This window comes from Lissotriton helveticus, chromosome 10 (genome assembly GCF_964261635.1).
Source record: "Lissotriton helveticus chromosome 10, aLisHel1.1, whole genome shotgun sequence".
Classification (NCBI taxonomy): domain Eukaryota; kingdom Metazoa; phylum Chordata; class Amphibia; order Caudata; family Salamandridae; genus Lissotriton; species Lissotriton helveticus.
This window is the reverse complement of record NC_136071.1, coordinates 1,078,069,312-1,078,086,454: the sequence shown is the minus strand read 5'-3', so window position 1 is coordinate 1,078,086,454 and position 17,143 is coordinate 1,078,069,312. Positions and strand designations below refer to the sequence as shown.

The following is a 17,143-nucleotide window of genomic DNA, read 5'->3' as shown; positions in this document are numbered from 1 at the left end:
GATTTCAACGTCTTCGAAAGGAGCGTATTCATCCGGAGGTTCCCCTATTTTGTAATAGTGGAATTCGTTTGTTACAGCGTGTGCTGCTGGAAAATGTATCCATGAATAGAATACCTCTGTCTGCCGATATTGATGGGCCTCTACCACGAATATGACTCTACCACCTCGTGGTGATACTCCATTTGCTATAAGTTTTTTAGTTATAGTTCTTCTTACATTTACCGGAATGATAATAGCATTCGGGTCTTCATCTTGGAGACTTGTGTCTTCCGCTAGGAGTTGAGCTGCTATTTCTAGCTCTCTCTGTTTCATCGTCGCTTTCTACCATTTTTACTGACAGAAAGTTATTTTTTGTTGCAGATCAAGTTTCAAGGGAAACGAAGATTAGGTGCACAATAGTTTGGAACACTGTATCCTTCAACGTTGACTAACCCAAAAACTATACATAGGAATCTCTTCCTACTGAGTTCTGGCGAATTTTAACCTTTTACCCACTCCAGACGTCTTTTGGAGTTTTTACAGGAAAAAGGGGTCTGTGTGAAAAAGCACGACTGAGTTACTCTAATGTCTTGCGCTAGATTATCGCCTTACCAAACGTTGGGCGCCATGTAGTGTAGTTCCTATATTCCCAATAGGCTCTGCGCATTGGAATAATATAAACAGCAGTGTAGACGTAGGACTGAGGTCGACTAGGTCTCTACTGACTATATTAGACTTAATTAGTTTTGCCAGCTAGCTCAGAGGTCACTAGAAACTTTCTCGAGTAAACAAGGAGGAGTTTAACTTCCCTGGATAGACAAGAAGGGATTAGCTTCTGACAACCATATAACATGACAACTTTGCTCCCTCGGAATAAAGAGTGTATCTCTAGAGTCGTGTGAAAACAATAGATGGTTATTTCACTCAGTCAATTGTGCATACTTAGTTTCACCAGAGTGCAGAGAAATAGAGAGACGGGTGTTTTCAATAAAAGGTGTTATTTATTGAGCAGTCTTCTTTCTCATGCAAGAGAAATGAATTGCCACAATTGCAATACTTATCATAAAGTAAAGTGCGTACAGTAAAAGGAGTATTATGAAATAATACTGTAAAAGCATTAATTTGGTTTCTTAGCCATATGATACTTTAAAATGGATAAAATATATACATACATAAAAACATTGACTAACGTACTCAACTGGTGCTTCTAATCTACGCCTACCCCGGTGTACCGGACCTAAGCCTAATACGTGGGAAGGAGTAAGTAAGTTGCAGTTTAAGTTAAGTTGGTTTTTGCCAAGAATCTGAATCAAGAATTCTCTTAAGGGTTTAGTCAGCTCCGTACCTTGGTAATAGAATGTAGGAGGTCTTGTATCTCTCTCTCAGGGCTCGATATCCCAGCACCGGAGCTGGATTTTCTCGTCTGGAGAAAAGACAGCGTCTTTCTCAGTGCGTCAAAAGGGAGGGGCGGCGTCCTTCGGCTCCTCGCATCAGCTGGGCTTCCTGGCAAGTAGATAGCCGCTCTGCTCCAAACCACCGTGTGTTTGCTTAAGGCAGCGTTGGTATATTTATACCTGAAAGGTGCCGGGTTTGACGTAAGGTTGGACATAAGGCGTCACTAAGAACGAACAGTTCTTTCTGGACTCTAGGAGTTATTGTGCAAATCAAAACAAGAGCAGGGGGATTTCCCGGGCTGCTGGAGGCTTGGTTTGTTTAAAGAACGCGTTGTACTTTCTAGCAGTCTAGGGGAGTAGCCTTGCCGTATTTGGACTGCATGGGCTATTACTATATATGGATATGATTCTTATGCCTTTATAAGGATATTACTTATTATAACCATACAAGGGCATAAATCGGGAATATCGAATTAGGGTCCTAGATAGAAACACAACAGTTCTGTTGAGCCAAGTGGGTCTACACATCAACATGTCCAAGTCTGTTTTTACGACTCCTGTTCATTGTCTGCAGTACTTGGGAGCCTCCATTGATACTCTCAGAGCAAAAGTGTGTCCTTCGGAGGAGCGACACTTATCGATCCTTCGGAAGGCTCAGACTCTCATGTCCGTTTCATCAACGACGGTGAGGACAGTGTCGTCTATCCTGGGGTCGATGGCTTCTTCCATCTTCCTTACACCACATGCACGTCTCCACATGAGACCGCTGCAGGAATGTCTGGAGGATCAGTGGGACCAGAAACGAGGGAACTGGGAGGAGAAGATCACACTGTCCCAGCACGGTCAGCAGTCACTGAAGTGGTGGTGTTCAGCTTAGAATCTCCTCAAGGGGGTTCCATTCCACAAGGACATTCCAATCCAGACTATTGTGACAGATGCTTCTCTCCAGGGCTGGGGAGCGCATTCAGACCATCTGTAGATCCAAGGAACGTGGTCCCAGGCGCAGTCTGGAACTCAGAGCTGTTCACTTGGCACTGAAGGCCTTTCATCCGTCCTTCCAGACCAACTCCCTGCTTGTACAGATGGACAATACGACCACGATGTATTACCTCAACAAGCAGGGAGGCTCGAGATCGCGCACATTGTCTCAGGAAGCGCAGGCGATCTGGCACTGGCTGTTAGCCAGAGGACTGACGATAACAGCTACCCATCTACCAGGTGTGCAGAATGCTCAGGTGGACGCACTCAGCAGGCTCGTTCAGGAGAATCACGAGTGGGTTCTAAACGAGGAGGTGCTAAGAAACCTCTTCGAAAGATGAGGCACTCCAGACGTAGATCTGTTAGCCACCGCCGAAAACAGCAAATGCCGCAGCTTCGCCTCCAGGTTTTACCAACCGGGGACTCTGGGGGATGCGCTATGGATCAGCTGGTCGAACAGCTTTCTGTACACTTTTCCACCCATTCCCCTGATTCCGGCAGTGCTCATCAATGATCCTCATTGCTCCGGAGTGACCTCGACAGTGGTGGTTCACAGACCTGCTCCACCAGTCTCTCCAACCCCATCTGCGGCTTCCATGTCGGCCGGACCTTCTAACGAAGTTCGGGGGGCAGATGGTGCACCCCAACCTCTCATCGTTGAGTTTGGCGGCATGGATTCTGAGATAGTACAATATGGACACTTGAACTTGCCTGACAACTGTACGGAAATACTTAAGGAGGCTAAAAGGCCATCCACCAGGACTTCCTATGCCTACAAGTGGAAGAGGTTCTGCATTTGGTGCACATCCAAAAACGCTGACCCTACCTCCTGCCAGGAAGATGTCATCCTTCCATACCTCTTGCATTTAGCTCAATCGGGCCTTTTTATTCTATTGAGGTTCACCTCGCAGCATTAACTGCGTATGGAACATGCCCTTCACAAACATCCTTTTTCCAGATACCTGTAATTAAAGATTTTTTGGAGGGTTTGAAGAAGGTGTTTCCCCCCACTAGGCGTCCTTTGCCGTCATGGGAGCTGAATGTGGTGCTGTCCAGGTTGATGAAGGAGCCTTTTGAACCTATTCATAAGGCTTCTCTACAGCATTTGTCCTGGAAGGCTGCTTTCCTTGTGGCTATAACATCCCTCCTCTCCGGCGGAGAGGTCCCTTCATTCACTGTATGGGAGTCGGGTGTTGAAATCTTACTTAGATAAAACCAAGGACATTCGTAGGTCAGATCAGTTGTTTGTGAATTACGGTTCAGTCAGGACTGGCCTTGCCACCTCCAAACAGCCCATATCTACGTGGATTGTGTCCTGTATACAACTATGCTACCAGAAGGCTACCAAGACTCTAGGGGGTAAGCCTAAGGCTCATTCAACTAGAGGCAAAGCTGCTACTACGGCTTTGCTACGTAACGTTCCCTTTCAGACATCTGTAGGGCGGCTATGTGGAAGTCTGTCCACACATTTGCGATGCATTACTGCCTGGATTCGGATGCCAGGACAGATGCGCAAGTTGGGCAGGCTTCGCTGAGGAATGTATTTGCTCAGTAAGGATTTTTCTTTAGTTTTCTTCCACCGCTGGATTTGGTTTTGGGATGGGCTTGCCATTCTATTCACAGATTATGAATATACACAGAGATCCCCTACTACAGAAGGAGTAGTTTCTTACCTATAACTCCAGTTCTGTAGTAGGGGAATCTCTGTTATAGTCATAAGCGACCCACCCTCCTCCCCGGGGGAAGTAAACTTTTTTCCTCGAAGCTACAGGCCTGGCTTTAAGAGACCTTCAAAAAGAACTTAAAGTAACTTGCCTTTGGCTGTGCATCATGGGATACCGATGGTCTCTGGAGGGTTCCTTAAAGGCACGCTATCCCTTTTCCAGACACATAATGGCAGCCTATGAGGCTTGTCTGTCCAACCCTTCCTCTCTATCATGCAAAGGATTTTTGTGAAGGGGAGTTTCTATATGTGTAGTGAAACTCTGTAAAATGTAATATTTTTTGGCTATCCTGTTCACTTCAGGATGAAATGCTGACCAATGTAGCCTTGTTAATGTCCGGCTGCATTATTTGTCTTTCATTTTCTCTTAAGTGTCTATGCAGGACTGCAGAAGAAGACGACTTAAGAGACTATTTTGATTGCTCCGGGCTCCCCGCACATGGGCGGGACTATTCACAGATTATTACTATAACAGAGATACCCCTACTACAGAATTAGAGTTACAGGTAAGAAACGACTCCATCTCCGTAGACTCCTCTGCTAGGCTGCTCACTCCCCTCGTCCTTTTCTCCTCTCCTCGGTTCCGCTTCCTCGGCTCCTCTGTCGCTTTCCGCTACCACGCTGTCCGTCGTCTTGGCCTTGGAATCTCCGCCCTTCTTCCCCTCTGATTGCGCTGACGTCATGCATCCCCAGCGCGACTAGACTGCTGCCATCTTCCGGTACTTCCCTGGCGTCCCAGCCTGTCTTCTCCCACTTCCGCTGTGCTGTGTTTTCGACCATCTCACAGTCCCCTTGTTGATGAGCATCTTCTGTTCTGCAGATCCTCCCATCTCTATGAGGACATTGGTGGAAGAAGCCTTAGATGTTGGTGAAATTGTGATTCCTGAGCCTCTAGAGGTACCACCAAGTTTTGCCCACCATCCTTAGCCTATTAAAGTTTTGAACCACCTTCCGCCCTGTATCATGGAAACAGGAAAATATTAGGATGTCTTCATAGAGATGGATAATTCTACTGTTCAACTGCAACTGAGGGTTCAGTACATTGCCACTTTTGAGTATAAACTGCATTAGAATCAGTGTTGAACCTGTCGGCCTTAGTGCAGTCCCCCTTCCCCCCAACCTTTGCTTTATTCTCTCTGTTATTGCTGAAGTCGTTTTTGTTGGCCTCATGACTGCTTATTTTACCATACCTAATCAGCGCTAAAGTGCTTGTTTTCTCCCCTTTAAACATAGAAAATTAGCATGCACCCAATTGGCACATTTAATTTACTTGTAAGTCCCTAGTAAAGTGGTACTACATGTACCCAGGGCCTGTAAATTAAAAGCTACTAGTGAGCATGCGGCACTGATTGTGCCACCCACTTAAGTGGCCTTTTCAATACGTTTCAGGCCTTTCATTGCTGTCTGTGTGAGCAGATTTAAACTGCCATTTCGACCTGGCAAAATAAACCTTTTACCAGGCCTAATCCGTCCTTTTTAATACATATGAGTCACTCCTAGGGGTGAATGTTTTGCCAATGTGCAAATTTCCGTCCATCATCTTGTTGTTTTGCTGTTCGCCCTATGTGGAAAGGGTATGCCCAGACGTGGGTCCTGTGTTCACTACGCCACTGGAGTCAAGATATCCTGACTGATAGCCAGAAACCGGTCCTAGGATGCTTGATTCCGGTCCAGGGAAGACATGGCTTGGCAGTTTGGGCTGGACTGTTCCCATAAGGCACAGGGTCAAGACTGATTTGCACATGGCCATGTCTGAACTGGGGTGGAGTGGTGAGCAAAATAACGAAGGATTAAACCCAGATCTACGACTGGGGGTGAATGTTTTGCCAATGTGCAACATTCCATCCATCATCTTGTGTGTTTTGCTGTTCGCCCTATGTGGGAACGGTATGCCCAGACTTGGATCCCGTGCTCACTACGCCACTGGAGTCAAGCTATCCTGGCTGATGACGCTGATAGCCAGAAACTGGTCCTAGGATGCTTGATTCCGGTCCAGGGAAGATATGGCTTGGAAGTTCGGGCTGGACTGTTCCCATGAGGGCCAGGGTCAAGACTGATTTGCATATGGCCATGTCTGAACTGGGGTGGCTTTGTGAGTAAAATAACTATGGATTAAACCCAGATCTGTTACTGAGGGTGAATGTTTTGCCAATGTGCAACATTCCGTCAATCATCTTGTGTGTTTTGCTGTTCACCCCTAGGGTAGGCCTTAAACAGCCCATAGGGTTGTGCAAGTTGGAATGTAGAGCTTGGTGTCTAAAGGATTGTAATTTAAAACCCTCTTTAATGGTAAAGTCAGATTTTATGTTGCAACTCTGAATGTCATTTTTTTGTCCTAACCATTTGGTGACTGTATCCTGGATCACATGACTAGCTGCAGCTGCCAGTTGGTCTTTGTGTGTTACTACGAGACAGTGAGATAATAGATGCTGGCATGATAGGCCTTCTCTGATTTGATAAAAGGGAGGAGCTGTCACCTACCACACTTGCAGATCACAAAGTCTCTGCCCCAGCATACTCACAAAGTATTTCACAGTAGTCTTTCATGTCCCGAGACATGCTGGGGCCAGGGTGGGGTGACATAACATTCTAGGCACCTTTGTGAGAGGAGGACTCTATAAGCTTCTCCCACTTAAAAGTGGTCTCCAAGTATAAATAGTGTACCCTCAGACCCAACTCTTCAGTACATTTCTGTCCCTTGGGAGACTAAGCATAACCACTGATGTGTTGCTTTACTGCAAGAAGTGCTGCCCTGCTGACTGAGTGAGGAGGACTGGATATGCATCTTGAACCCAGGACCACCAGAGTGACTCCAAGGGCTAGTTGGCTGGCCTCCTGCTCAGAGCTACATGGACAGAAAAGGCTTCAACCATCTTGACTCCTGCTAGTCCTCTCCCCCGAAGAGTTCCCCAACCATCCTGGACCCTTGGAAGTGGGGCTAAAAGTGCTCTGCCAGCCCAGCTGTGGACTTCATCAGAACCCATTAGCGAGAGACAAATCTGATGCAGCCTTGCAGCTACTCATTGGAACTGACGTAGCGAAACACAGCCTGGACATAAGCCCGCATTTTAGCCCTCATCAGAACTGATGCAGCATGGACGTAAGTCCACATTGCAGTCCCTCATCGGATCTGATCCAGCCTCGAAGCAAACCCACACCATAGCCCTTGCTGCTCATCAGAAATGCTACTGTGCAACACATCCTCGAAGGGGACCTTGCATCCCTTTTTTGTAACGCCACAGTGCAGCGCAATGCTCCGCATCCTGGATTGAAGGTGCATTCATCAGCTGGCCAAACTTGGTCTTTAGATCTGGTCTGCACTTCACGGGCCTGAACTTTGCATGGTCCTGTGCAATCAGATCATTTGCACCTCCACATGCTCCGATCTTGGTGCAGTTTCTAACTAAGTGACTGGCCTCCAATTCACCAACCCCCCCATATGCTCCGTTACGCCTATGACGTCAGTACTGCGCTGCTCTCAGACACTATTTCTGTGATCCCTTCAAAACCCTTGAAGTCGGCAGACCCTAGGAGATTGGTAAATTAAAACATCTAAGCCTGTTTTGATATTGAACTTTTCACACAAAACCTAAAAAGGGCCCAGAGGTTTGCCTGTGTGGAGGAATATTTCAGATTGAATTTATAGTCATGCCAGGCAAAGATTATAGCTATGTGCAGGATGATGATTCAGGGACAGAAGATCACCTCGCACAGCACATATCCTAGCCTCCTTCTCAAATTAAAAAGCACAAGTTGTCTTGAAGGGCCCCCTTCTGAGAATGGTTCTTTGATAACTTCAGTGGTACAAAAAGCAGCAGAGGCATTTGAGATGGCTTTGCCCACTACTGAGGCCAAAGCCAGCATTTTGACAGAAAAGGACCTTCCTTTGCAGACTTGGTGAAGCTGCAACTGTTCAAAGAGGTGCTTACGTAGCCTGTGTGGCTACCTGGGAGATGCTGTTCTTGGGCCCACCAGCCCACAGACAGATCACTGACCCAAACTACTCACTGTTGCTTCCCTGTCCTGAGAGCATAGTGATATTCTGCTAAGTTGAACACAAATGCCTTTTCTGTGCCCCCTCCAGACCACCAGCCTATGAGACTGGACTCTATAGACCAAAAATATTTGCTCCTAGCAGCCTCATCCACTGCACTGTGACCTCCACAACTCAATATTTCAAAGCGGTTTGGGAGGTGGCAGAATTGATTGTGAGTAGTTTACCAGACCACATGAAAAGCCTTTCTCCGATATAGATAACAGTAGTTTGGAAACTTCCCAATAGACCCTAAATGTGACCTTAATTCTGCAGACACTGCAAATAAATCAAAGTCCACAGCTTTCTTATTACATCACCACATTTGGATGTGCTGCACTGGATCCGCTGGAGATGTTCAGGCATAACAAGTTGCTTGTATATAAGCATTGTGGTTTTTCTTATTTTTTTCTCCAATTCTTTTGAAATATGAAAGGACCCTGCACTTACAACGATTTATTGAATGTTTTAAGAATTTAATAAGGATACCCATGATGGAGATCGTGTGTTACAAGTAAGTACATTTCTAGCCTATTTGTTATGCATATATTAAGTGTTCAAACCACTGATTCCATTAGAAGGATAATGTCAAATTATTTTGTTTTCTTTATTTTAGGCCCGCATAAGTACCAGGCTACAGCAGTACCGTGCCAAATCGGAGCTAACTCGTAGCACAAGGCCTCAGGCATGGATTCCAAGGGAAAAGCTCCCCCGACCTCTCACTAGCAGTGCCTCAGCTATTCGAAAGCTGATGCGTAAAGCTGAACTGATGGGAATCAGCACTGACATTTTTCCCGTGGACACTTCAGATACAAGTTCAAGTGTGGATGGAAGAAGAAAGTATAAACAGCCTGCTTTGACTTCTGACTTTGTGAATTATTACCTAGGTATGGATTCAAATAACGTTTTTTTTTTCTTTCTTCTACTGAAAAAGGGGTAACTCTATTAGATGAATAGTGTCAATGTACAGTAAAGGCGAAATTCGCAATGGACAAGTAGACAGTCTTGCTTCATTTTGAACTAAAAAAGGCCCTTAATACCCACTTTTTCAAAGGTGTCTGCAAGAAAATATTTGAAAGAATTCTAAATATATGGCACTGACGATAAGTTCTCTCCTACCCACATTGCTTGTAGAGTCTCTGAAACATAAATGCTCTTTTTATACTATGTATAAATAAAGTTGTATATTCTCCAGCATTAGGTTTATAATAAATGAAAATTTTGAATTTATTGCCGTCTGTCTTGGAGTTCCATGTTAAAATTACAGTAGGATTAAGCCCAAATGTCCATAGAAACGCAAAGGAAAGAATTTACTTTAGTACCCTGTGTACTTCATTCGAAAGCCTCAACGTCCTGCCACTGAGGTGAAAGCACACTGAACTCCATTACCCCAGAGGCCGCATTATTTCAGATATTCAACAGCACATCGTGTGGGGGGTAAACCCTTTAAGAGCTCTATGTAGAAACATTGTTTGAGGCATGTGTGCTGTAGAAACGCATGCTTTGCATAAGTCCGCCATCTAGTATTGGGCTCGGATGATTACAAGTTATTTTTGTTCCAAGAAGTTTCTTCGAGTCACGAGGCTGTGTGACTCCTCCTCTTGGTAATACTGCGCATGGTCATCGACGCCTACTTCAGATTGTAATATCTCGCGCTCTGATTCAAGACTCCTCCTGGCTCCCTTTGGTTCTTTAAAATCTCCACTTGACAGTATTGTCTCGATTGGGTAGTTTTATTGCGTCTGAGCGATCACCCTTCTGCGTAGCAAGACTTCGACACTCTTCCTTGGCCCACGCGCGGTTAGGCCTTCTTTCCACATTTCCAACGTCTATCGGAGAATGACCTGCTAATGGAACGCACTCCATTCTGCTTCTGTCCGAATTGTCACTCCAAGTATCCTCATACCGACCAACACTCCGTTTGCAACCTATGCCTCTCGCTAGATCTTGTAAAGGAAAGCTGTGAGGCCTGTAAGTCTTTTAGATCCAAAAAGACTCTTTGAGAGCAACATGTTTAACGCCAAGAAATGCAGCACAAGCAAGCAGACGATGTAACGGACATCTTCGGTCGACAACAGGAGGAGAACGAAGAAGCTACTGCAGCAAAAGAGTAATCCCTATCGATCCACGATTCGAGTCCCAATCCGATGAGGACTCTACCATGCTTCAGCAGGCACAAAAGCATCAAACAGTGAGTACTTATACCCCTGATCCAAAGACCAAAGCATGGGCTCTGATAGAAAAGACTGCTCACGTTCCGCTCCTCCGGCTCGGCTCTGAAAATTGGGCCTGCAGCAAGGGCCTCCACCTCCTCGACATCTGGGTCTGCAGCCCCACAATCTTCGGTATCGGCACCTTAACAAAAACAGTCCATTTCGAATCCAACCACAGTTCCAACATAAATGAAACTTCCTCCACAGAAAGGCTTTGTTTTCAGGCCAAAATCTCCCCCGGAACCGATCCCCGAACAATCTCCAAAATGGCTCACCCGAAAGAAAAAAGGCCACCATTTTCTGATGCAGGTGATATGTTTCCTCATTCACCCATAACAGAGGATGATCAAGACACTCAACAAAACATACACCCAAGGGATGCTTGAAATGACTATGGCATTGAACCACAAAGGCATACAGACCCTGATCTATGTCCCAAACGACCATCACCACCTGATACTGTGTAACTTGTTCTTCAGGACAAGAAAATGCCAATTTTCTAGAAGTGTTATTTTGAAAACTATGACTCAGATTTTTACGTTACCATTTAAAACATTTTAAATTAAAATTCTTTTGAATTTAAACATCCTATCTCGTTCTGCTCCCAATCAAAAGTTATAAGTTATCAAATGTAATAAGGTTCCCCATGTTGCTTAATCGGAGAGAAAAGCTTTACAACAAGAAAAGTGACTTTAAGAGTTCTTCACTACCGGGACATGTAAAACCTAAACCCACATGTCCTATTATTTAAATAAAAGGTATCCTCCCCTCAATCTTTACGGCCTACCCTGTGGGGGTGGTGACTTAAATGTATTGAAAAGGAAGGTTTAGCCGGGAAAAAGAAATATTTTGCCTTGTCCAAATGGACTGCACTCAAGGCTACAATGGCAGGCCTGGTACATGTTTTAAAAGTCTACTTTAATAAGGGGCTCAATGACTGCTGAATGCCCACGAGTAGCATTTAATTTAGAAGCCCTGGGTGCATTCATTACCACGCTACTAGGGACTTACAAGTAGATTAAGTGTGCCATTCAGATGTAGGCCAATTTTACCATGTTTAAGGGAGTGAGCACAAGCACTGTTTAGGTATGGGAAAGTGCACATAATAATAATAATACAGAGTTTTGTAAAGCGCGATCAGTTACCTCACCCGGAGGTGTCCCGGCGCTATGTGAGCAATACAGGCAGTACAAAAAAGCGACAGAGGCACAGATCTAGTGGGTAAAGAGCCATGATTTTAATAGCTTCCTAAATCCAGTTTCTGATGTAGCCAACTGAATGGCGGGTGGGAGGGCATTCCACAACTTCACCGTACAGGCCGAGAAAGTCCTTCCCCCAAGACACGCTTTCCTGACTCGTGGGGCGCGCAGCTGGCAATAGGAATTTGAGCGCAAGGATCTCGCTTGTACATTCCTGGGGAGTGTCTGGCTTTGAGGTAGTTGGGACAGGTTCCATGGAGCGCTCTAAAAGCCAAGGATAAGGCTTTAAATTTAATTCTGCTTGCCACAGGGAGCCAGTGCAGATCGCGCAAATGCGGAGAGACATGTTGTTTAAAGGGAATGTGTTTCAACAGTCTCGCAGCCGCATTTTGTACTGTTTGCAATCTCTGGATTAAATATTTAGGGAGGCCCAGGTACAGGCCATTTGCGTAATCCACCTTTGAAGTGACCGTCGCATGGATTACCATTTTACGACAATCAACTGGTAAGAACATAAGAAACTTACGCAGATTCTTCAATTTACTTAGACAGCCTGCCACAACCTGCTGGATGTGGGAGGAAAAAGAAAGGCTATCATCCCACCTCACCCCCAGGTTTTTTGCCTTTGTGCTGGGGACTGGTGCGGGGCCCATCTCAGATGGCCACCACAGGTCAGGGGCGGGGGGGGATCGCCCTTCCCAAAGGAGATCACCTCCATCTTCCCTGCGTTCAATTTTAATTTATTAGGCAATCAAGGTAAAGAGCGGAGCTAAATAAATGTTAAAAAGTAACGGACTGAGTGCCGATCCCTGCGGGACCCCGCACCCCAGCCGCTTTGGTTTGGAACAGTAGGGGCCCAATGCCACTTTCTGTGAGCGATTAGTCAAGTAAGACTTAAACCACCCAAGTGCTTTATCCTGCAGCCCAATATCCCCTAACCGCTGCAGGAGTCTACATGGTCCACTGTATCAAAAGCGGCCGATAGGTCCAGGAGCACCAGCATAGCTGATGCCCCTGAATCTAAAGACCATCTATCAATTTTTCCAACATTTTTCCTGGGGCAGCCAGTAGAGAAATAGGACGGAGATTGCTAAGATCCTCCGGGTCCCTATTGCGTTTTTTTTTCAAGGGGAGGAGCGGGTCATGCTTTCAGCAGTCCGGGAACACCCCAGATGAAATAGAGGTGTTGCAAATATGCAGAAGCGTGGTCACAATAGACTCCAACATCATATTCCAGAGCTTTGGGGGGCAGGGATCATCCGGCGCCCCGGATTTGCACAACTTTATTTCCTGTAGTGCCTCCGTAGAGGAAATCTTAGGAATTGGCTTAGGGTCATGGGAGGTGAGCTGATTTCCTCGGTGTCTGCCATTTCAGTGGGAAAAGAGTGGGAAAAAGTACCATACACTTTCTTAATTTTGTCATCGAAGAAATTAGAAATGTCTTCACACAAGGTCTCAGATGGAGTGATTTCTGTTTCAATGCTTCTAGGCTTAAAAAAAGACTGCACTATTTTGAAAACTTCTTTACTAGATTGTTCTGCTTGATAAATGGAAGTGGAAAAAAAAGATTTTTTTGCTATTCTTATAGATTTTTGCATCTTCCGGATGGCTATTTTATAGCGATCCTTGGCTGATTCACAGTAGTTAGCCCGCCATGCACGCTCCAGTCTCTTACAGGCCGATTTTTCCACCCTCAACTCCGTTGTAAACCACGGGGCTGACAGGGATTCATGACGCGACAGAGTGCGTTTGGCTGGAGCAATAGACTCCACCATATCGCCTATCCATCGATTCAATGCAACTGCGTCAGTATTGGAATCAGCAGTCAGTACAGGAGGGTTGGTAGCCAGGACAGGTCCAATGGTGTCAGGCCGAAGGTTTTTCCAATTCCTATGCAGAAAAAAATGTTTGCCCGTCGCCTGGCCGCCAGAAGGCAGAGTAACAGCAGAAGAAATCAGGAAGTGGTCAGACCAGAGCAGTGGTTGAGGCGCCTCTGCTATAGTTTCCTGAATGTTGGAAAAAACCAGGTCACGGGTGTGACCGGCTTTATGCGTAGCGCCTGTGATACATTGTCTTAAATTAGCAGCGCTCAAAGTGGATATTAGCTGAGCCGCCATCGGGCAGTTCAACCTATCGACATGTACATTAAAATCTCCCACTACTATAAAGTGGGGGTGAAGAAGAGCGCTTTGGACAATAATATCCATTAGTTCACTAGTGCCAGTCTCAGAGCAATCAGGAGGTCTATATATAACTATCCCGGCCAGGGACAGTTGGGGGTTAACTTGCAGGCAAAAATGTAACCCTTCCATACCTATAGTGGTGGTTGGTAGAGAGGATGTAAGCGTCAATTTATCTTTAAAGAAAAGCGCCACCCCCCCTCCCCCTTCTATCGCAGCCCCGATTCGAAAAACGAATTTTAAAACCCTTAATGCCAACAAAAGCGAATTCAGAAATCCAGAGGCCTAAAGTCAAAAAGTTTGTAGGTGACCCTACAGAGGAGAGGGCCAAGTCCAACAACAAGCTACTTGATTTTTAGACAAAAACGATTCGTACATAGTCTTTTACATAAGCTATATGAAACTGCTTGTTGAGTCACACATTTTTTAAAGAAAGAAAAATCCTTTTAACAAAAAGCTCATAAGTGCTAAATTGTAGTTGAGGGTAAAGAACCTATTCTCAAATATTTTACCTTGTCAATAGTTATTTGTGCATAGTTGTCACTGGTGGCTTTTGCGTGCCATTAGGCAGCACTAAGAGAACCTGCCCTTCTTCTGTAGGGGTGCTTCAGCATCTATAGTGTTGTTGTGTCATGATGAAATTGTGATGTCTTTCACATTGATGAACGAAGCCACTGTGTTGCAGCATATTTAGGAAGCCCGAGTGGTCTAGTTAAACAACTAGACTAATGCCTGTAATGTTTCAATATAGTCTAAAGACATTGCTAAAATTAAATCGTCCACTGACCCGGCATCATAGAAAATGGAATCTGTAAATTGAATGATTGCTCTGTTGCCTGGTACGAAACCGCAACTCTTAGGTACAATTTATTGAACTAGTCAGTTTATTGAATTTGAGCAATGTGACACACATCGCCAGAGAACAGAGGAAAGAGTAAACTACATGTAATCCATGCATCCTAATAACAAAAATTAGAGAAGAACAAATTAGCACCGATCTCAGTTGGTGGGTTTGGACACATTTATTTTCTAGTTGTGATCCTCGATACAACAGTGGGAAAAGCATATCAGTTGGAGGAGATAATTTAGAGGTTGCACTCGCTAATGTTACAAATTCAATGATAAAACAACTGCTCTCAATTTTAAGTCCATTTTAGGAATGATGTGTTCATACGTTCGATCGATTCCTCACTGCAAGTCAAAGTTTGTCCTTGCAGGATAAGTTGGTTGTCCAATGGCTTCAGGTGTCCAACACATTCATGAATCGAATTCAAACAGACTGAACACAGAACTAGAATAGTGGAAGGTATCATCCAGTATGACCATTTTGCTATAAAAGGATAGGGCACTCATTTGCAAGACCTGGAAGCTATAGTTGCTCGAAGAAGGACAAATACTTGATATATTTTTCTGGAGCTGAAAGCAAGACCTTCAGTTTTATTTCCAAATTTGAACAACTCTTCAGTTCATGTGAGGACAGACACAACCATGTTCTATATAAACAAAGTGGAACCAAGTCACCAGCTCTCAGAAAAGATTTGAGATCTTTGGAACTTAAGCATCAGTCACTGCATCTCCCTGTCAGCGGAGCATGTGTCAGGGACTGACAACTCCTGACTGGATGTGCTCATTAGGACAGCGAATGTCATGAGTGGGAGTTGAACCAGGATCTAGGTACCTTGATCTTTCATCAGTGGAGCCATCTAACACTGGATTTATCTGCAGCATGTCAGAACAACAAATGCAGCTAACGATAATGCAAGTTGACAGACAAGGCACTTTCGGTGACCTGGCTGAAGATGTTTGTTTAAAGTACCAGTATTGGTTTACAGATCTTCTGCATCTGTCGGAAGCTCAGTGCATTCCACTGGGCAATTAACATGATCTACTTTCAAGAGAGGAAATCCATATTTTTCATCAAGACCTGGGATTTCTCAAATTGACAGCATGGCTCCTGAGTTTACAGAATTTTTCATTAAAGGTATCTAGTTAGACTGTAGACTAATCCTACAGCAAGTGAGAATGTCTTTAACTATTTAACTTATTATGACAAATGCAAAAGAGCCTTCTACTGTTGCCAGGCCAAATGTTTGCAGCCCTTTATCCTCAGAATCTCACCAAGTGCTTCCTTACGTATAACACGTGGTCAAATCTGGATTAAAACTTTCTTCCATCAAAGCACACTTGGTGGCCATTTCCAGATTTCAAGTATCCTCAGATGCTTTATCCTGGATAACTCCTTAAATCATCAAACAATTGGTAAAGAGGATTTTGTGGCATTCCCACACATAAGGCGCCCACAAACCATCATGGGACCTGAATATGTGCTTTGTGTAACTCCTGATAACTTCCTGTCAGACCCATACTTAGAGGCTATTAAGTATGTTACCTGCAAGACAGCATTTCTGTTGACCCTAACATCATCCAGAAGAATATAAAAGATACAAGCATTTACTATGAAGGAAACATATTTACGTTTCCAAGAAGGCTGTGCTATTTCAAGGACAAATCCAAAATTCATGCCAAAGATACCATTTAATTTTTAATTGAAATTAACCTGTTTTACTTCAGTCTTATTTCCAAAATCCTTCGATAATTGCGGAGAGAAATCTTCTTTCACTGGATATTCAAAAAGATTTGAACTTTTAGCATGGCAACACAAAAACTTTAAGAAAATCCCCAGTATGTCTTAGCCTTTTGTCTTTTTCAAAGAGGGCAACCAGTTTCGAGCAATTAACCACAATCTGGATAGCCTTGGCTACTGCTTACTGTAATTTCAAAGCTGGTCATCCACTAACATCTGTGTCTGCTCATTCCATAAGGAGTCTAGTGCAAGCTGTAGCATTGTATGCGGGCGTACTGCTTGCTGATATTTGCAGAATGATATGCAAGAGCTGCCAAACGTTTGTGAAGCATTTCTGCTTGGATGTGGAGAGCTTCAGAGACTTAGCTGTAGGAATAGGCATGCTACATAATCTAGTTTGCAAAGATATGCCTCTTCCTGCTTTTTTCTGCTATTAAGTTAAATCAATGTTCTGTTTGACATTGTGGTATAGGCTTTTCTTATTTCCATATTGAATATGGTTTGCTATTTTAATTCAAAGATTTGAAACTATAAAAGATCCAAGTTTATGAAGTGGACTCTGTGTCTGTTAAAAAGGTCACAGTTAGATTTCGGCACACTATCACCTGCAATTTGTTTGCAACGATCCGTGTCTATGGGCTTGAAAAGCTGACGCCGCCCTGCAATGTTGGCTCTTATATGCAGCTTCTTTCATGAAATTCAAGGCTTGCTGAAGATGATAGGTCATGTTTCTGCATTTTGAATACCTCCAGCTTTGTCATATTGACTAGTTTGTACTTATGAGAGTGTCTGACTTTGAACAGTGTTCTATTTTCATTAACATTTTTTTCTGTAGTTGCAATTCATGTGACATTTGTCGC

General features: G+C 44.4%; 1 protein-coding gene across 13 annotated transcripts in view; it reads left to right on the top strand.

The window, feature by feature from the left end:
• Positions 1–17,143, top strand: part of PHF14 (PHD finger protein 14) — a 1,314,486-nt gene that overhangs the window by 323,622 nt on the left and 973,721 nt on the right. For all 13 annotated transcript variants that reach the window (XM_078663794.1, XM_078663786.1, XM_078663795.1 and 10 more), the window contains exon 9: positions 8,724–8,994. In XM_078663794.1, coding sequence (XP_078519920.1) covers positions 8,724–8,994 — 271 coding nt within the window. The remainder of the gene's footprint in view (positions 1–8,723; positions 8,995–17,143) is intronic.